General features: G+C 37.2%; 1 protein-coding gene and 1 long non-coding RNA gene across 2 annotated transcripts; one reads left to right on the top strand and one right to left on the bottom strand.

The window, feature by feature from the left end:
- The first annotated feature begins 15,455 nt into the window (after positions 1-15,455).
- Positions 15,456-15,984, top strand: LOC110943899. The gene is made up of 3 exons (XR_004893386.1): positions 15,456-15,670; positions 15,743-15,817; positions 15,968-15,984. It is a non-coding gene; the product is annotated as an uncharacterized LOC110943899 (long non-coding RNA).
- A 2,955-nt stretch (positions 15,985-18,939) lies between these two features.
- LOC110943896 lies at positions 18,940-21,300 on the bottom strand. The gene is made up of 4 exons (XM_022185626.1): positions 21,147-21,300; positions 20,827-20,999; positions 20,286-20,750; positions 18,940-20,205 (listed from the first exon to the last, which is right to left on the bottom strand). Exons 1-4 carry the CDS (start codon positions 21,298-21,300, stop codon positions 18,940-18,942), a joined length of 2,058 nt encoding a protein of 685 aa, XP_022041318.1.
- Between the last annotated feature and the right edge of the window lie 1,029 nt (positions 21,301-22,329).

Raw genomic sequence — 22,329 nt, 5'->3', positions numbered from 1 at the left:
CAGTACCAAATTCGACCCTATCATCCTAAAGCATCAAACAACCCATGTTCAAGAAACCATTAACACGTTACACGAAACCCCGTTAGATTCAAAGCCATCATATATTTATATAAAAGTCCAGGAATATGAATAGCACACATGGTGTCCTCATTAAGAATCACCGAGGGAATAAGATGAACAAATTTCTTGCCTATAAAGTTATCAATATTAATCATTCTTTTAATCTTTATAGCCCAACCGGAATTCCATCATTGTAAACCTAATTCATCGAGTCTAATTTATTCAGAATATAGATAGTTGTTTAACAAGTAATAATCTTAATAAGGCTATGTGGTGTGGTCATGACCCAAATAACCACCACCACCCCACACGTCAGTGCTATGTCACTCCGTGCTCATCCACCAACCTAAAGTGAAGTACATTGTTTTGAAAAGGGAAATACAACATATTACAAATAAGCGTAACAACATGAAAAAAGTACATAAATTAAAGTCTAGGTGTGTTTCTAATCCACCCTAAGTACGTTTCTTCAATTGTCATCAACTAGTTTTCTGCAACATATATTAAAATAAAATCAACAAGAGTTAGCGAGAATACAACTTTGAATACATAGCATAATTGTGTCTAAAAGTTGTCTCATCTCCAACATGGTAAATTGCATACATTGTTCATTATCATACTAGCATGTATTAACCATATGTCAAACCAAATTATATTAAAATCGTGGGCACCCTTGTCGCCGAAACAACAAGGTCGTAATTAGTTACTTAACAATACCACTAGAATACGGGATGTCTGTTAATTCTATAGCGTTATAATTGTTAAGGGAGACAAGCAAAGTTAATGAGCATATTGAACATAACATGTAATAACAAGAATATAACAAGTATCATGTGTTTAACGGATAGAGTGTTCATGAGAATAAGTTTAATCGTGAATATGTGATTTGTATATTGTGTACATGTTGCATCTAAAGTGTGTAAAACGGTAAATGGGATCGAGTATACTCACGGTTTGCGTAGTAAATCCCGCATTCGTGAGTTGATGCGTTTGAGAGTCGAGTGAGACCGTCGAGTTATCCTACATGGATGAACGAGGCGTATAAGTTCGACGGAGTTTGGAATCGGAATGCAAAATGCAAGATGATTACTTAGTAGCAAAATACATAAAAACTTATCATGACGAAATACCCAAATTTGGGCACCATAGTGTAGTGTTCTTCATAGGTTCAAGTTTGTCTATTGGAAGTCCAAATTACAAGGAGTTTACATCAAGATAATTTAGCCATATTTCACTTGACATCAAACCATGGATCGGTTAGTGTCTTAGGTTCGATTACTTTAAAAATATGTATATATATTTATATAATTATATAGTTTATTAGTAGTCCAAGTGTTAGGTTAGTCAAACATGGTCATGCATGGGTTGGATGAATTCATTAACCCTAATGTTCACCAATACACAAATCATCACAAAGATGATTTGGAAGATTGTCATAAAACATAAGAACATAAATAAATGAATTAAGTAGATTTTCTAAGTAGCCAAGTAAGGATAACCCGGGCGTGTCATACCCAACATGACAAATGTTGAAGGCGAGGCGGGGTTAACTTACTTTGATTCTTGAAAGCTACTTAGTTAGATGTTCATCTAATTCATCAAGTAACCAAGTGAGACTCAAGCTAGACTAGTGCATTCCAATCATGGTAAATGTTTGGAGACTTGGTGTAGCGTGGACACTTTGTTACTAGTAAGTGTACTTGATGACTTAGGTTGATTAGATTGGAGGCGTTGCACCTCAAACTTTATAGAATGTTACCTTAAATCAAGCCCCACAATATGTAGGTTTGTTGGAAACAAGGTTTGGTTCATGTTCTTCCAAGAAAGGTGTTGAAAATGTAAAAGAGTTTGAAAGTATAACAAAACAGAAATTAAATCTAACTTTGGACCTCAAATGTGGTGATGTTCAAACTTAGTTTACCATGGTAAACTTGTGAAAACCTTCCTAGAGGTTATCTAAGTGGAATAAAGGAAGAAAACATGATGAAATGAAGAAGAAAGGTGTTCAAACTCACTGATTTGAACACAAGTATAATCTGCCAAGAACTTGAAGAATTAGAGGTAATTTGATGCTTTGGGAGCATTTAGAGTGTTTGGAAAGTGTTTAGGAGTGTATGGAGTCTCCTATTTATAATGGGGTTGATTAGGGTTAGAGTTAAATGAGTTAGGAGGTGATTGAAGGTGAAAAGGTGGCAAAAATGGACCAACCCGCGAGCTTGCTGCAATCCGCTGCAGATTGATCTCTCCCGATCGTCGCTGGGGAGGACCTAGATTCTCCAGCGTGGCGCCTGGGAGTCCAGTCTGCAAATTTTCATTTTTGGCCCCTGAACTTTGTAATTATGTTATTTTATGCCCTAAACTTGTATTTTAACCCGTTTTTAGGTCATTAAAGTGTATCCAAAGTGTGATTGCGTATCAATAAGAGTATAACAAGTATAAGTGTAAAAATGAATTTTCATTACGATCAAAGCCTCGGATTACAAGATTGGAATTGAAATACAAATACAAGTTTCTAAAAATAAAAATGTGAATACAATTTTCTAACTAAGGAAAGTACAAAAAAATGCGAAGCGTTACAGGTCTCTCGCCAGAAAACTAAACAAGACCAGATATGTGGATGTTGAAGATTATGTTTTAGAAGTTGAATCAAAGCTTGAAATAGTTTAGATTTGTAGGAGGTTAGATGAGAAAGATCTTGATCTTGGGATGGCTCAAATTTGCAGAGGGTGGCTCAGATTTGAGGGAAGGGTAGAATTGGTGCTCTAGTGTCATGTGGTTGTGGTGATGGGTGTTTGAGAGAGAGAGTAGGGGTGGGGGTGGGGGGGGGGGTTATATATAGGGTAAATTTCATTTTTTGTTTTTTATACTAGTAAAATTACTAACCTATCCTCATGTACAAGGCACATGCCATATTAACTGAAAATTTTAACCAGGTTAGGATCAAAGAACGTAGGTTTTAATGCTTTAAATAGAAGAAGGACTGTGACTGTAATTATTAAAGTTAAAGAGCATCCATTGCAATTCGATACGAACATAAAGGACGCAAAGTGTAATTTACCCTTGATTTAGTATGAGGATAGTTATATTACATTTTAGACCAAAAAAAAGCTAATGCCTTTTGCCTTTTAACATGATATTTGATTATTTACAATGATGCGTCTAAAAAGCAAGGGTCAAAGGACACGCTCTTTATGCCAGTTGCACTCGTTGTTTAGCAGGTGGGTCAACGACAGTTCTTTTACGAGCTTAAAGACAACGAGACATACAACGGTTCAAAACCTAAATGAGTTACACAAGCATGTAAGAAGTTACCAAAAAGACAGTAGTAGTATACACATGTTTGTAAATGGTTAGTACCAAGACATATAGTAAGAAGTTCAATTCACTGTCAAAGCATATGTTTGTACATCTTCAAGGGGTGCACAAATTTGTATAGAGCAATGATGTAAAACAATTTGGACTTATTGATCGTATAAAATAGTGTGTTAAATTTTCTCGTGGGTCTTGTTAACATAAAAACAAATGAACAAAACTTTATCTTATATAAGAGTCCGCCAAACAATGTCATTGACCTTTAAATGGCCAGCATGATATATCTATCTTAAAGAAACTTATATTAACAATGCATCTAACCTATTCTCTCTAGTTGTAATTAGTATTTTACCCACAAGCAGGGCCGGCTCAAAATTTTCTAAATTTTTCTAGTCCCAAAGCGGATAGCAAAATTGGGGCTCTTTTGTAAACGAAAAAAATTGCTATAGATCCTATTATTCATATATTATCTTTGTATATGCATAATTATAGATTATAAACCTCAATGTTAACAATCTCAAAGCCAAAATTACCAACATATAATATATTTTTTTAGAATTTGAGGCCCTAGGAAAATGGAGACCTAAAGCTCTTGCTTTATTTCACTCCCCCTTGAGCCGGCCCTGCACACAAGCATATAGCAACGCATCTAACCCATTATATGATACGGGTAAAGTTCTTGTACAAATAATCTTAACATACTAAACATACAAATTGAAGGAAAACTCAAAAAGACAAGGTGACATTTTTGTAATTATCAATAACTATCAAAGTTACTCTACAAATATACCTAAAAAAACCTAACCACTCCCCCCACCCCCAAAAAAAACCTAAACCCCCCACCCCCCAAAAACCTAAAAAAAACCTACCCCCCACCCCCCAAAAACCTAAAAAAAAAACCTAACCCCCCCCCCCCAACCCCCAAAAACCTAAAAAAACCTAAACCCCCCCCCCCCCCAAGCTAAAATGCTAAAAACTAAACCCCCCAAAAAACCTAAAAAAATCTAAAAAAAATAAAAAAAAACACACAAATTATTTTATTTTATTTTTTTAACATTTTTTATTAAAAAATCGCTACTTTTAGTAGCAGCAATTTTTTTTTTTTTTTTTTTTGCTAACGAAATGTAGCGATTTTTTAATAAAAAATGTTAAAAAAAAAATTGTGTTTTTTTAGGTATTTTTGGTTGTAACTTTGATAGTTGGTGGTAATTACAAAAATGTCACCTTGTCTTTTTGGGTTTTCCTTCAATTTGTATGTTTAGTATGTTAAAATTATTTGTATTTGATCTTTTGCCTATATGATACGTCCAACTTATTAGGTTTGCCTCCATGATATAGTATTTTTTTTTTATGCACATGTATCATGTATGTAATATTGTGCAAGTCATTACAACAATATCACAAGTTTGATTCGATGTTTCACAACCATGCAAGTTTGACGCACACATTTAAAGCTATTTTAATAAGTCCATATTTTTTGAGTTTTAGCTCTAGCATTCGAATAAAATAGGATAAGGTTTTGCTTACTAACACTTTGAAATGAAAAAAAAAAAACACTTAATCAAATAATATAACAACCCTTGTTATTTTTTTATATGTAAAACACAAATACCTGTGTACAAAACTAGCTAATATTAAAGTTCATGTTACTTTTCATAGATGATATGATGTTAAAAAAAAATATTCACAAAAGGATTTTTTTTTTCACAGCCGATATTTTCGTAAATCACAATTTTGAAATAAAAAGGTAATCTTAAATCATAAAGGGGTAGGGGTGGTCATCACTCACTAACAACCTTCAATCAAGTTCCGTCATGTCATCAAGTATTATTCCATCACTAATGATGGATTTTAGTAGAAATACTCATCACTCACCACACACCCATCTCTATTTAAAAATAACTCACCATTCAAACATGTAAAACGTGTAATAAATTCAACGCGTTATGAAATCCACGCGTTGTGGAAACCACCGGCGGTGGTGTATCACGCGGTAAAACGCGTTGTTCCCCCTCCATAACGGACCGCCCCGGGTCCCCTAATCATTCAACGAGGATAAGTCTTCAATTCATTGGTGGCTCCATGGCAATGTTAAGGAAAGTTGTCATTATCGCTGTACCCCATAACAAATTCAACGCGTTATGAAATCCACGTGTTGTGGAAACCACCGGCGGTGGTGTATCACGCGGTAAAACGTGTTGTTCCCTTTCCATAACGGACCGCCCCGGGTCTCCTAATCATTCAACGAAGATGAGTCTTCAATTCATTGGTGGCTCCATGCCAATGTTAAGGAAAGTTGTCATTATCGCTGTACCCCAAATGTAATAAGTGAGGATCTAAATAACTGTACGTGTACACAGTGGCGGATCTAGGATTCACGCCAAGCCGTAACGTTTTATAAATAAGCCGTAACGAAATCGAAAAAACATCAATTTTTTCCAAAATTTACACTAAAAACGTCAAATTTTTCCGCGCCAAGCCGTAGCGGGGGTTGCCCCCCGGTACATGCTACATCCGCCCCTGCGTGTACATCCATGGAGTGATGAGTGAGAAAAGTAAAGTAAAAAAATATTAAGTAACTTTAATGTTAATTGTTGTAAGAAATAAAATAAATTATTACTACCTAATTTAAGTATTTTACTGAGTATATAAATTAAATGAGAAATATTATCTTACAAATCTTTCTTAGATTTCTTAAAAAAAATTATCAGAACATACTCTCTATGTGTGTGTATATATATATACAGGGTAGGGTTCCAGCGTGAACCTAATTCCATGCGTGAACTGATCTGGACCATTGATTTCCTTTTTAGTTGTTAAGGGTATGATTGTAATTATTTAAAAAATTAGATTTAAATCATTATTTTAATAATTGAATTAAGTTACGTCTTTCCTATTTTAAATTCATTATCCACATTATCTTTTATTTCATTTTTATTTTTTAGATTTCACCACCAGAATTCGGATTATGATTTTTAATATTCACGTAACCTTCATATTTCAACGGTATACACATGTGTACTTTGATATGAATTGAACAGTACACATGTGTACTCAGCATGGCACATATGTGTAATTAGCTACATAATACATACATATAAACAAAACTTGTAAACCTATTTTATATTAAGCAAATAACAATTTCCATAATGTTTGCCAAACCAAAAAAAACCATACAATTACAAGTTCCAGTTTCGTGAAAACAATAAACGCAACATAATCGGAAAAATAAAAAAGACATAGTCTTTTACAACTATTCACCGCGTTGTATGCTGAATCATCCTTATCGACCAAGCAAACAAACATACGTGAATCATCCTTATCGACCTCATACGTGAATCATCCTTATCGACCTTCCATCTCCACTTTCCTCGTTTACGACGTCTCCTATAATAACACAAAAAACTCAGCAATTAGTACTTTGCATAATTCACAAGTGTACATCAACAACTTTACACATTCAATACACAAAAAAATATGAGTATCACAAAAACAGACGCTATACACATGTGTACATCGCATTAAAAACATAGAAAAACCAGAATACACATGTGTACAGCGCCTTAAAAACAGAGCAAAATCAGAATACACATGTGTACAACACCTTAAAACCAGAGCAAAAATCAGAATACACATGTGTACAGCGCCTCAAAAACAAGCAAAATCAGAATACACATGTGTACATCGCCTTAAAAACAAGCAAAATCAGAATACACATGTGTACATCGCCTTAAAGCAGTGAAAAAACTAATGACACATCTAATAATGACGGTGTATAGTTATAGTCCATTCAAATAACACATCAAAACTGTAGTTCTGGTTAGAAATAGACTAGTACCTGAATTTCATGCTCGATGTAGTATAGTTCCCAATAGGCATTGCAACCTTAATGTTTCGACTTGAAAAGAAACTGAAATCATTACAACCCTGCAACAAATGAAAGTTGATATTAGTGTCTGAGTAATTTTGAGGACGATAACTGTAGCGCATCAAGGGTGTGTCTGGAAACAGGGGTGTCAACCGTGTGCAATTGACAGGTTAAGTCGTTAAAACCGGTAGCAAATCAGAACCTAGCCGACATGAAACAGACCGATATCATTAGTCCGAATCGAACCGGCGATCTCATCAGCAACAGTTAACTTTATTAACTCAACAATATATTAAATTGAAATATCAACTAACTCAAAATTATGTTAAACCCTAATTCACTTAAATCTTCAAAATAAACACCCATTCAGATTGAGCCGGTATACCTGTAATCGACGATGGATCTGTTCAGCTTCGCCGGTATATCTGTTCAGATTCGCCACCGCTGACGTCACCGGTGGTAGATCTCTTCTGCTGCCGCCGTCTGCAACCATCATCGTCATCATCAACGGAACCCTCAACGTCCTTAATCACCGGAAAAACAAATGAAAGAAACAAAAAAACCAACACTTTGTCGATCTGAAGTAAAGAAGAGTGGAGGAGTGTTTACCGGAAAATCTCGTCGAAGAAGAATAAAAGTACCACCACCACCGCCATAGCAGTGGCGTTGCTTCAGCTCTCTCTATCTGTCGTTTCTCCGGTTCCGTCGCCACACAAGGTGGCTCCCTTCCTTCTCAGATTCTCTCTCTAGATCAAGTAGGTTAAGTGGGTGTGTGTTCTGGTACGAGGGATAGACGAACATAAGAGGGTGTCGGGGGTATATTGTCGGATAAGCCCCGCCGGGAGCCGATCTCCGGCAGGGAACCATGAGATAAAGGGGTTACGGGGGGTGGGTATAGTGGATAAGGGGGAAGAGGTGTTAAGATTGTTTGGGTGTGCGACGACCGGAGGTGTCGCCGGAGTAACTCTAGTTGCCGGAGGTGTAATCAAGAGGGAAAGCAGAAAGATGAACGAGATGAAAAGTGGGTGTCTGCTTGTGTGCGTGTTTGAAGATATGAGGAAGATAGGGTTTGAAGTTTTAAAAGGATTTTTATATGTGAGAGAGAGATTTTTTGTGGGATTTTGAAACATAAATGTAGAGAGATTTTTGTGGGATTTATGCAATCAAGATGATATGGAAATTACACATATACCCTTATTCTCTTAATTAAATAGTAACAAATAACCAAATAATTACCATCATGCCATTCACTTAAAATCTCAAGATCATAAAAATCAAGGGCCCAGATTAGTTCACGCAGTTCACGCTGGAGAAATTGTTTACGTTTGAACCAAATCCTATATATATATATATATATATATATATATATATATATATATATATATATATATAGGTAAGTTGTATGCTTCTTAAATATAGTTCACAAAATTAACGTTTGATTTAGTAGTTGGTTCATATAGCAATAATGGTAAAATAGTCTCTGAGGTTTTACTTTAAACTTTAACTTATAGCCTAGAAGAAGTAGTATTGAAATATCTAATCTTTGTGCATGCTTTAAGGGAAAATCACCAAATTGGCCACTGCAACGCCGTCTTTGCGAAAATGACCACCGGACACCCCTTGCCGAGCCGGTTCAAAATCCTGAAACGGCACATGAGTTTTTTTTAACGGCCGTCCACTCCCCGGTTGACACGTGTCCGACAATCCCTGAAACGGCTTGAGAAGGAAGCTGTGAACGACACGTGGCTGTTAATGTGGAAAGATCTTAGCCAAGCCGTTACAACCGGCTCATGTGGAAAGATCTTAGCCATGTTCCTTCAACGAGCCAAGCCACGTTCTTACGAGATAGCCAAGCCGTTTCCGTACGATCTGGCCAAGCCGTTACAGCTGACATCCGAGCCGTTTCCGTGAACTACTTGTGCCGTTTTAGCTGGCTCCAAGCCGTTTTAGCTGGCGCCAAGCCGTTACAGAAGGTCCGTGCCGTTTCAACACACTGTTCGAGCCGTTTCAGCTGGCTCAAGCCGTTTGAACTGAATTGAAGCCGGTACAGCTGTCTAATGCCGGGTCAACGTGTTGTTCAAGCCGTTACCGGGGTCAACGTGTTGTTCAAGGCGTTTGAGCTTATGTTCTCACTATATATTTACCCACTTGTTTTTTGGTGTGCTTGTTTAACGAATCCATCTAACACACTTAAATCTCAAATAAAATGTTATCTTGGTTTCTTTATGTTATTAGCATAGATGTTTTTGTGTATCAAATGCAAGAAATATTTATGAAATCACACGTATCTGCTAGTGACGTGTTCCTTGGCTTTAGTTATCAAATTCGGTTTTGATATTGCTTATCATATTGGAGTGTCTTACTCTTCAGAAATGCCGGATCTAACTACCCAGTTAGTCCGGATGGAACTATCGAGCAAAAGACGCATCTCTATCATTGCTACAAGCGTTTTGACTCGAATTCCAGAAGAAGGGTTTTGATTCACTCCTAACTTTGAATTTGTTCTCGGGGAGGTTCTAAGTTCTAAGCAGTGGTTTGGTCAAGTTATCTGAAGACTGCTTTCTTGGAGACCGAGATTTTTTCTCTACTACCCGTTTCTGCTGTTATGAGAAAGGGTTCCGATGAGAAATTTTGTTTGTAATTTTTACATGTTATGGATCAAATTGAATCACTTTACTAGCGGTTTGACGAAGTTTTGTTTGTAATTTTTTCATGTTATATCTTTTATGTGATTTGTAATAATTAGTAATAAAAATTATGTGTTTCGTTCACTTTTAATTATGATTTGGGCTTTTTATATGGGTTGTTCACAAAACAAGTTAACGAAAAAAAATACATAACTGTGTTGGGCTATGTATACGGGCTGTGCACTAACAAGTTAAGGAAACTGCTTTGGGCTTTTTATTTGGGCTTTTCACTAACAAGTTAACAGAAAAAAATAAATAAACTGTTTTGGGCTTTTTATACGGGCTGTTCACTAACAAGTTCACGAAACTGCTTTGGGCTTTTTATATGGGCTATACAGTAACAATTTAAAAGAAAAAAAAATAAATAAACTGTTTTGGGCTTTTTAAACGGGCTTTTTACCCGTTGCCTTTCCATCTTCCCATGTAAACGGCTAACCATTATTACTTCCACACCTATTACCAACTATATAAACCCCCCCAAACTTCTCATTTCTCCACGCCGTCCCCGTTAACACTCTTTATATTTCGACAATACATTCCGTTCATCCGTTCAAATGGCAAATTCGTGGACAGAAGTTGACGACATCGCCTTGTGCGAAGCCTGGGAGGAGGCAGTGACCAATCCTCCACCACGGGGACAGGGTGGCCTTTGGGTCCGTGTTCAACAAATTTTTGGACAGCTTCGTGGTCCGGACCATAACCGAAGCGTGGACGCCTTATCTTCTAGGTTTCGTGTGGTCCGGTTGGAATGCGAGAGGTTTGACCGGTATTTCCAGAGGGTGGAGAGAGAGATGCCCGACCTTGACGAGGATGATTAGAAGGCGGTGGCGCTGATCAACTATCGTCATGACGAGGGACAGGATTTCAAGCATGTTTCGGAGTGGGAGGCTATTAGGATTTATTTTTAGTTTTTTTTTTTTAGTATGTTTTGTTTAGTGTTTTTATGTTTATTTTAATATTTATATAAAAAATATTTTGGATGTTATAAAGTTTTGCATGTTCTAAAGTTTTGCATGTTATAAAGTTATAAGTTTTGTTAACTGCGACGAAAAGTTTTTTTATCTGCCAATTGTGGACTGCAACGAGTTGTCACGTTAAGCCCAACGTGAAGCCCAACCTGGCCCAAATGTGGACTCAAAATAATTGTCAACTGGGCCGTTTTAAAGTACTGTATAAAAATAAATTAGTTAACATTGTTACCAGCTCCGAGTAGGAGGATAAACTGGTTAACATGTTTTGCTTTCACATAAAGGGCGCAGGTTCGAACCACGGAGGGGCCGTTTCTTTAAAGAAGAACCCCCTTTTTATCCGTTTTTATTAATTAAAATAGTGGACTGCAACTAGTTGTCACGTTAAGCCCAACGTGAAGCCCAACCTGGCCCAAATGTGGACTCAAAATAATTGTCAACTGGGCCGTTTTAAAGTACTGTATAAAAATTAATTAGTTAACATTGTTACCAGCTCCGAGTAGGAGGATAAACTGGTTAACATGTTTGGCTTTCACACAATGGGCGCAGGTTCGAACCACGGAGGGGCCGTTTCTTTAAAGAAGAACCCCCTTTTTATCCGTTTTTATTATTTTACTTTCTTAAATTAGTTTAATAAGTTAAATTATTAATTAATAAATTTTAAAATTATTTGTTTTAAAACTTTGTGGGTTCTTGGGCCCAAACTATGTAGCTTTTTTTGGGTCGTTTTTTACTATTTTTATTTAACTTTATTAATTAGTTTAATTAATTAAAATATTAATTAATTTTTGCACGTTGCATATCGACAAACGGCTCTTTGGCCCAAACATTAACTTGCACGATAGAATATTACAAACTTCTTTCGTGAATTACAGATAGATTTTTAAAATTTCAAACACTGAAAGGTGTTCAAAGTCCTCGTCGTAAAGTATTGCGTAGTCTAGCAGGGCCTCTTGTATGATCTCTTCTTCTTCCATGTTCGGATTTTTTTTTTTCACATTTTTGCACCTTCCTAGAAAACGTGTACATTTAAAGCGTACCAAAGAAAGACGAGTCATCAACGCCTCGACGCTTCGGGACGTCTCTTGTAGGTGAATGCAGAAATTGTTGAAAACCTGCTCCCAGAAAGCAGGATCGGAAACTGAGTAAGTGCCCAGTTCACGAGCGGCAATGTACGAAACGACAGCAGCAATATCTTCCTCGTCGGTCCAAGAGTCCATTTTGTTAGTGTGAAGTTTTGGGATGAGAATGTTGTTTAATAGGAGGGAGTAATGTATGTATTTATAGGTTTGAAAAGGGTAAAATGGGAAGATTTAATATTAAATTAAATATATTACAAAGAACAGTTTTTTTATTTAACAACATTTGGCCGTGGTAAACACCGCCAAAAATACAGTTTATCAGCCATGAATCGTCTATATGACAAACATATTTGCTTAACGTCTCCAGTAATGTTAATGGGTTTGTCTGTAACCAGATGCTCCATAAGCATACACAGATAGACAGCTTCATTTCCTACGATTGACCTGTTAGAAATCACGTAGTTATCGTTTAGCTCATGAGTTATGCAGCATTCTGGTTTTCCTGTCTTTTTCCAATACTTCAAATGCACAAGCAACCCAGTTAAATACACCTTAAGCTTCGTCAACCGTGGAATAATAACTGCCCTAAATTTGTCTCCTCGTCCATAAAAGTTTTCAAACGGGTACAAAACTAATTCCTGGGACGCCAACTCTAACCGTACTAACATCCATTCGTTATTGTCAATCGACAGTGGGAAAAACACAAAATCCACGTCAACAAAGGAAGGAAATGGGTTTACTTTACCATTTCCATAACCAACCACGCTTTTAGGAACCGATTGTAGTAACGTGTCATAGAATTGATGTGGGAGAATTGTCCACCGCAAATTTAACGTCGGATCCTTTTGTAAATTTCTTTTTCTCCAAGCCATTAGTCGTCCAGTCCATCCCTCAATATGCTGTTTAATGATTATTTGTATATTAATAAACACGAAAAAATGCAAATTTTGATAATAAAAAATTTATAATGAAATTACCGTTGCTGTTAGGTAGCCATTACAACGATAGCCTAACAAAGTACCCCAAAATGTTTTGTCCAACTCCACATAACGAGTGAAAACAGCTGAATAACAGAATGGGGCGTCGCCAGTACTGTAAAATGTTGCAACATCTTTTGACCAATTCTCAGATTCGTCGTCTGGAATTGCCCATCTTCCGGCTCTCTTTAAGTGCAAGCTTTGACGGTTATTTAAAAAATTGTTTTCTTCCGGCACGACCGTTTCAGACGAGGAAGATTCACCGGACTGTCTGGGTGCTCTCCATTTCTTAAGAATCCACGTTGATGATTTACTAACTGGTTGAGAGTAGTATACGTTGTTTTTGTCAGCCATTATTGGTTTTAAGACTGTTTCAAGTGCTATGAGTGGCGTTCTAAGAAAATTTTTTGATCTTATTTAACTTGAAAATAATTTATTATATAATTGTTTTTTTAATAGTTTTCATCACAACTTTCAATAAAGGTACTGCCCGAGCCGTTACATATAACTGGCCGAGCCGTTTCGTGGCACGTGCCTCAATAAAGTAATATTCAAGCCGTTTCCGTTTCTTGTTTATGCCGTTACCGACAGGCCGAGCCGTTTGCACTGCAACTTAAAGCCGTTACAGCTGCAACGCCGTGCCGTTTCCTCTGCTACAGCAAGCCGTTTCAGGCGCGTCGTTTTGCTGTCAGTTTAAGCCGTTTCCGATTTCAGGCCGAGCCGTTTCCGCTGTCAAGTAGTGCCGTTTCCGGCGTCAGGTTGAGCCGTTTCACGGCGCGTGTTCCAATAAACAACTATTCCCCACATCAACGAAAATTCAAATCGGGTCAACAATGCCGTTTCCTCATTTTCTCATTTTCAAAGCAACTCACCACGTTGGAGCAAAGCAAAGGAGTTGAAGACCGCAACTTTCAACATCCGAAAGATCGTTGACTCTTCCGGGACCACTGACTTCTTCGACAATAATTGTGGGCCCCCACTATGGACTTCAACCGACACGAGAACATGCCGAATGCTTTCGAGAATATACCAAACGACCAAGAGATGCAAGATGCTTTCATGGACCCCCCTTTGTGCCCGGTAAAATGTTTGCCGATAAAATAAAGATAAGTTTTTTAATTGAATTCGTATGCTATTTTTAATTTTTTTTCTCTTTTTATATAGCAAATAACTATTAAAGTTCGAGAGAAGTGGTTGGTTTTAAAAAATTTGCATGAAGTGATGACTCCGGCGGTTGAATCAGCTATTAGGCAAACTTGTTTCGGTCCATTCTTAGATAATAGGTGCACCATATGCGATAGCCTTCTTTTATATGGCGTTGCACAACTACAAATACCGACGCCTTTTCCCCGTATTGGGATTTCGTATAAATTACGAGGGCAGCTATTTACATTCACCCCGAAACAGTTTTGTTTAATAACGGGGCTACGTTTTGGGCACAGTTCCTGGTCACCTATAGACCATCCGAACTCATTTAGGAACAAATACTTTGGAGCTGGATCAACTGTTAATTTTGGCCAAATAATGAACATGTTCGGTAACATTAGCCATTTTGATGATGCTGACCGCACGAGGATATGTCTTCTAATGCTAATCGGTCAAGGTTTTTTGGGTTGGCAAAAAACCAATGCAGTTGATAATATGATTTTAGACCTTGTGGATAACTTAGAAGAATTCAGACAATATCCGTGGGGTAATTATTTTTGGGAAAGTACTTATAGTGCTATATACAATTTGTCCAATCGGAAAATGGATGAAGCTAAAGGTTTTTCTTTAGCTGGATTTGTGTGGCCGTTCAAGGTACCCGTAAATGTTTATGAATATAGTTATTTTTGAGAACTTATAAAATTAAATATAAATAACCCTTAAATAAATTCTCTTGTGTAGATGTGGGTGTTGGAGACTTTTCCTCATTTTAAGAATTCAAGGGAATGGTATCAAGGTGAGACGATTCCAAGATTTTTGGGATGGAAAGAAGGCAAGAAGTTTATGAGGAGCAGTGTCAATTCATTGCTACAAACAGCTGCAACCGTAATACATTTTATCTTTAAATATACTTTAAAAATAAACATACACTTTTTTATTGTTTATATTAATATATATTAATAATTGGGGATTTTTTTGAAACATTTTGGCAGAAACGTGAATATAGGCCGTCTTTGGTTATATTGCCAACTCAACATGAGTTGCAAAGCACGTGGTATTTGTCTAGTTCAGATTATTTAGACGCTGAACGTCGGATGTATGCCAGTGCAATGCCGGGCGAGAATCCGGTTGAAAGGGCCACAGAAATACCCATTCAAATGCACACAGAAATACCCATTCAAATGCCCACAGGATTCACGGGTCAAAATCAACCAGAAATGCAGGCCGCCCCAGGTGTCGTCACACAAGAACAGCTTGCGTCTGTAATGGGGGCTCTGTTTGGTCCCGATGGGACCAATGAAGGTTATAATCCGGCAACGGATCGAGATGAGATTCCACAACAGATTTTTGATCCCCCCCGACCCCGTTTCGATCAAATTACGAGAATGACCTGATTTCAAAGTTTAAATCAGTCTTGGACGAGAGGCTGCTAGAGAACAACCGGAGACTTACCAATATGTTCATGGGAGAGTTTTCTCAATCATATCGATGTTCTCCAAAGCAAAAAACGGTCAGGACTCCGGTGACCGTACGAACACCAAAAGAAGAGGCACACACTCAGAGTGATAATGTAAGGTTAATTTTTTTATAATAACAATATCCACCAATAACTGTTAATTTACCTGTCATGCTTTTCTTGTAGGCTGTTGCCGATTCATTTATCAATTACGATAATGCCTACCACGTCTCTATGAGCCCGATGGTGAATGAAGATTTTGTAAGTTTTTCCAATCTTTTTATTTTAATTACTTATCATATTTTTATTACTAGTATAAATTTAAAAAAATTTAGTATTAATTTTGTAAATGAAAGTTAATGAAATTATTTTTTAGATAGTGAAATTAATACATATATACAATTTTTGTAGAATGAGGATCCTGAAATCGTCAAACTGAGACGATCGGAAAGGCTTGTAAAGCCCGCAGCAGCTATGCTATCCCCGTATGTGGCTTATAAAAGATTGAAAGATATAAAAGCCAAAAGGTCAAGAAACGAGGATAGACAAATTGATTTTATCAAGCAGTGGTATCCAAATTGCGGCAGTCAACATCTTTCCCTAATAGTTGGGAATTCTGTCGGTCCAAAATTTTGGGAGTCGTTGCTGGGCATGGACGGTGAAGGCTGGTTAAGTGATGATGTAAGTAATAAAAAATTAATTTATATTTTTTTGTATATTTTATTGTAATTAACTTTATAATGTTTGACAGCATATATTTGGGTGGATGATCCACATGTATCATTCAAGAAATGAAAGTGATCGGTGGAGTATTCTACCCCCATATTTTCAAAATTATTTTCGGTACACGTCCGTCGACCATACCTGTAAAGGTTACTTTACTGGGCAGGTTGACCCTTTTCCATCAATACATACTGTTGACGAGGTAATGTTGAACGACAACTTATTAATTACTGAATAAATGTATTTCGTATTGAATTAATTTAATATTTTGCTTACTAATTATATAGGTTTACGTACCGTTGTATATAGAAGGTGCTCATTGGTTTTTAGGCGTTTTCAATCTTCTCAATTACACGCTAACGATATAGGACAGGTATTAGGCAGATTTAACTTATTAGTACTCCAACATACATGTTACTAACTGTGTTAATTTGTTGCTCTTTCAGCTTTTTAAATGCTTTCGAAAAGGAAAGAACGGATGTGGTGTGTCATATAAATTTTGTGTTTGACCACTGGCTACGAATTCATGGTTACAATGCCCACAGACCATTACCGTTAACTTACCCTTTCCGAGTTATTTATGCAACCGATGCTCCTCAGCAGTCCGGAGTTTTGGGAGACTGTGGGGTTTGGGTTTGCATATTTCTTGATAGGTTGATAAATAAAAAACCGTTGAACGATGATAAAGATACTCAGAAAACAGCGGAACGTATGCGACGTCAACTTGCTTTACTATTTTATGATTCCGTGTTACCAGATACAACAACTGACAACAACCTTGGTGATGATGATGATGATCCCGTATTAGAAATGTAATTGTATTTTTTTGGTTTAAAAACATTAAATATTTTTCTACTAGTCTTTATATGTATATATATATATATGTGTCCCTTCTACCTTTATTACACATGTGACATCCTCCATTACCAATGACAAGTATTCCTCCTTCCGTTTCCAACAATTTACAGATTTGGGATCGCCAATGGTCTCCAAATGTTCTTGAATTTTACTACGAAGGGGATAATCCTAGTTGCTATTCTTCTTACACGGGGTTAACACCACTAGGAAAGGATTGGTGGGGGGGACTGCTTGGATTTACTGGAGCAGGTTTTATTCAAAAAACGGTACCTTAATAATAAATTTTTTCGTAATAAAAATCTGTTTCATAATTTTTGTAATAAGTAAATTACCATCATTTTTTAGCACGTACAAGCATGGTGTAACAAACTCATGTGTGAACGAGAGAATGCAAGGACGCTGTCGTCAAACGATATTCGTTGGACAGTTCTACCGCCAAATTTCTTCGACATGTTACATAAACAAGATATTGATGCAACCAGATACGCAGATGGTTCTACAGCAACATATCCTCCATTCTGGGAAATTGATACGGTAGGCTTTATCAATTTTTTTTTCTATTTTATTATATCCGTTTTTTATTAAATGAACACGACTCCCACTCTTACTCCACACCTATTTAAACACATCTTGGTTCACTGCTCAACTGCATCCCCTTTTTTTTGTACCTCTTTTTTCTACCTCATGGCAAATCAAGAAATCAACATTCATGTAAACGTTCATATCAACGTCAACATTTTCCAACCGATTAACCACCCAAACCCACCCCCAGATAACCCCGAACCAAATAATTCACAAACTCGTAACCCCCCAAACCCGGTGCAACAGCCAACACGTGAAGCACCATTTAGGGGTTATGTTCAGTGTGAGGCGGTTGATCCGTTACCTAATCACGATGAACAACAGCTTCCTTTGGACCAGATTATTCCACAAGAAAATTTGGCGGTTACTGCTGACGAAGACTCAAACTCAGACGACGAATCTTGTTTCGAAAGGCTGTACGATAAAGTGCGTTTTGAAGCTTATCGTGCGGAAATGGAAGAAGGGGTAGAGTATGATTCTGAAGCGGAAGACCATTTCGGTTATTAGTAAATGTCAGGGTTGTTTTTTTTTTAATAAGAACTTGTACGTGTTTGATATAATTTTTGGGAAAGTATTTTTTTGCTAATAATTTTTGTTTTTAAATTTACACCGTTGATTTAGAACCTAAAATTATTCACTTTTTTGCAGGTATACGTTCCTATACCGGACAACGAACAAAATTGGTTGCTTTTTAAAATAAATATAAAGTCACTACAATTAAGAATTTTTTTTGCTAATAATTGTGACACGATTAATTGCGGAGATTCATTTTGCGTACACAGAAGAGTACATCAAATTGTTCTAGAATTTGAGTCTTTATTTTTGTGGTTTCTCGGACGTATATCGTACTGGCAACAGTCAGGAATAAATGAGACGCGTTCCATGCAAATAGTAGGGGATTTCGTGTGGCCTCCTCAAACAAATCGTGTTGGCAGAAATTCAGGAGTCATCATATGTATGCTAATGGAAAAACTTATTTGGAATCGTTCTTTAACATGGACCGAAGGAAACCTTCAGGATGCTTGTTTCAGATACAGACGGTACATGGCAGATGAACTCTACACCGGGCGCTTCACACCTGTTAATGTTTAATGGTTCTATGTATGCATGTAATATAAAAAAAATTAATAACATATTTTAATGAAATGATTTTCAATATTAATATGCAACTAGTTACTCGACAAGTTATATTAAATTTCACAAAATAAATTAATAAAGTATTAAAAGTCTCCCAAGTTGAAAGACGGATATATATAATCAGCAGGAGATTGTGTAAAATCATCAGGATTATCGGTTTCTTTCCCTTTCCCTTTGTCTGGGTGTTTGCAAGTACGAACTTCTGACGGCATGGGCTGCCGACATACATCCCGATGATGACCATATGAGTTACATCGGGAACAATAGAGGGGAGTAGGTTCTTCCCCGCGGGATAAGATTCGGTTGTTTTCTCGAGGACGACCAGCCTGGCGCTTTGTCATATGTGGCGATTGAAGATTGATAAGGTCTTCTGGAGTCTCCCATTCAGATCTATGCGGGAGAGGATAAATCGCTTCTTCATAAGTTTTCTTATAGACTTCGTTGGAGTAACACGGGAAGCAATACTTACTGCAGTCGGTTTCACCTAAAAATTTTGAAATGGCGATAACATGCCCGCATGGTAAACCAGAAACCTGCCAAACTCGGCAACTACATGTTCCATTAACAAAGTCCACTAAACCCCCCTTTCCACTGTCTGCAACAGAATAACTGTTTAACTCAATCCCAGCAACCGTCCATGTTCTAGACCCTTCAATTTTTTTAAAAATTTTCTTCTGTGCCCACTGTGTAAGTAAATGTTTTTCATGTATACCTTGCAAATGGCGATCGTAAAACCACTTTTGTACAGATTGCCGGAAGAACTCTAAGAGTTGTGTTACCGGCATTTTACGCGAGTGTCTAGATAAAACGTTAATAGACTCCGCGCTGTTAGATGTCATATAATGATATCGATTGCCTGGACAATGCGCCCGTGCCCATCTACCGAACCCAATACTTGTTAGAGTGTGTCGCACTCTAGGAACGGCAAGACAAAGAGCATTAAATGACTCGTTAAAATCAGACAATCGGTACGATTTGCATGTCTTCCACCACAACTTCTCATTTTCTTTTTTTTTATCAGAGGGTAAACGTAGGTTCATCATTAAATGACGACAACATAACCCATGATAAACATGTGGAAAGACGTTTCTAACAGCCAGATGTATAGAATTCGCTCTATCCGAAATTATGGCCATTTCAGGTATTTCACCGATACATTCTTTAAGCTTTGACAGAAACCATGTCCAACATTCACCATCCTCTGATTTTCCTATTCCGTAGGAAATTGGTAAAATTTGGTTGTTTCCATCCATCCCTACAGCTAAAAATAACGTCCCTTTAAATTCACCCTTTAGGTGTGCAGCATCAATGATCACCACCGGTCTTAAATTGCATATAAAGGTACGAATCTGAAACAAAATTATTTAAAAAGAGTCAAGAACATGTAGTTTGTCGAAACAAAATAAAAACAGATAATGCTATAACTTACCGCAGCACCAATCGCGACAAAGACCATCTCAAACCGACGCTCGTCATCAGTCTTGATATGTGTAACAGAACCAGGATTTGCCCGCTCAAGATTGTAACAGTAAAGTGGTAGTTCTGCGAACGACTCTCTGCTTGATCCTTGTAAAAGCTCTAGTGCCAGACTTTTTCCACGCCAAGCTTGACTAGTGGTTATCTCAACTTGGAATCTCTGTCTAAAATCTTTCACTATTTCATTACAACGATATATTCTTCCACTGTCTTTTAAAGGTTCTTTTAAATAATGAGCAACAACATGTGGGTTTGCCTGACGAACATGTGGGTACGTTAGCGTCTTCGAGCACGTGTGTTTATCGTTAAAGGCTCTTAACAAAAAACACCCCACTATCTCCAAAACTCCTTGCACGGAAACGCCAACCGCAACCGTCGACCAAACATGACACCTGGTACCGAGTTTTAGAGGATCTATCTACTTTAAACTCAAAGTGTTCTAACAAACATTTTTTTCCCAATTCAAGTTTCATGTCTTCTTTGTTATTAAATACGTGACCTGGTTCAAAAGTAATTGATGAAGATCGCGAACAATTTTCGAAAGAATTATCAGGATTTGGTTGGGAGTCGTTTACAACATCATAATTTTCTTCATCAGTACAGAAATTTAAATCAGGAACTAAAAATTTTTTTGGACTTGAAAAACCAGATGATCCAACACCAAACCCTTCAATCACATATAATTTATAAATTTCAAAAATATTTTCCATAGCAAAATTATAAAAAATTGCAAGATCTTCATCGTTTATTATATCTATGGGATCACTAAAGGAAGACAACCGATAAGATAACTTCGTAATGTTTGTAGAACTACAAATGTTTGACAGTTTACTTAAAAGAGCGGTGTATGAAAGGTTGGGTTCAATTTCTAAACCACGTCTACTTGAATCAGCATCAGCAACATACTCCAACTTTCCGTTAACGATTTCCCACTTTCCGCCAGTGTATACAACCAAACGAATCTTCATAATTTTAAGTTGGAAACTTTCTTTTACAAAATGCCAAATGTTTTTATAACTTTAAACAAATCTGTTGAAAAAACAAATACAAAAAATATAGGGAAAAATTTTTAACGGCCACTCACTAAATATAAAGGTTTGAAACGGCTTGAGCCAGCTGAAACGGCTCGAACAGTGTGTTGAAACGGCACGGACCTTCCGTAACGGCTTGGCGCCAGCTAAAACGGCTTGGAGCCAGCTAAAACGGCACAAGTAGTTCACGGAAACGGATCGGATGTCAGCTGTAACGGCTTGGCCAGATCGTACGGAAACGGCTTGGCTATCTCGTAAGAACGTGGCTTGGCTCGTTGAAGGAACATGACTAAGATCTTTCCACATGAGCCGGTTGTAACGGCTTGGCTAAGATCTTTCCACATTAACAGCCACGTGTCGTTCACAGCTTCCTTCTCAAGCCGTTTCAGGGATTGTCGGACACGTGTCAACCTGGGAGTGGACGGCCGTTAAAAAAAACTCCTGTGCCGTTTCAGGATTTTGAAACGGCTCGGCAAGGGGTGTCCGGTGGCCATTTTCGCAAAGACGGCGTTGCAGTGGCCAATTTGGTGATTTTCCCATGCTTTAATCCTAATCAGGTAAATTTGCTATATCATTAATTTAACTGATAAACTAATCATTTTAAACCAGAGTCTTTAATTTAGGTTGATTAAGCATCCGTGTGAAACAAGAAACCTATCATCTTGACGTACACGAGCCATATTTATAACCATATTTCAAAAAATACAATTCTGTTGTTTAGTTTAGTTCATACTGTATATATGTTAACTAGCCGTGAGTTTGAAGTTCTCGTCTATCTTATTTTCTTCCTTTCGTCGTGGTTAACTAAAACGAGATCGTGACATATTATCTAACCGAAGTAATCGAATCTAATCGTCAAAATGAGTCCCAAAACTCTCACATGTTCTCAGGGGCGAAGCTATGAAGGGGCCCGGGAGGGCCGAACTTTTCACTCAGTAGTGTTATGTATGTACGTTTCGTATAGAA

Source organism: Helianthus annuus, chromosome 5 (assembly GCF_002127325.2).
Source record: "Helianthus annuus cultivar XRQ/B chromosome 5, HanXRQr2.0-SUNRISE, whole genome shotgun sequence".
Classification (NCBI taxonomy): Eukaryota; Viridiplantae; Streptophyta; class Magnoliopsida; order Asterales; family Asteraceae; genus Helianthus; species Helianthus annuus.
Note: the sequence above shows the minus strand (reverse complement) of the source record. Positions and strands in the feature narration are given on the sequence as shown.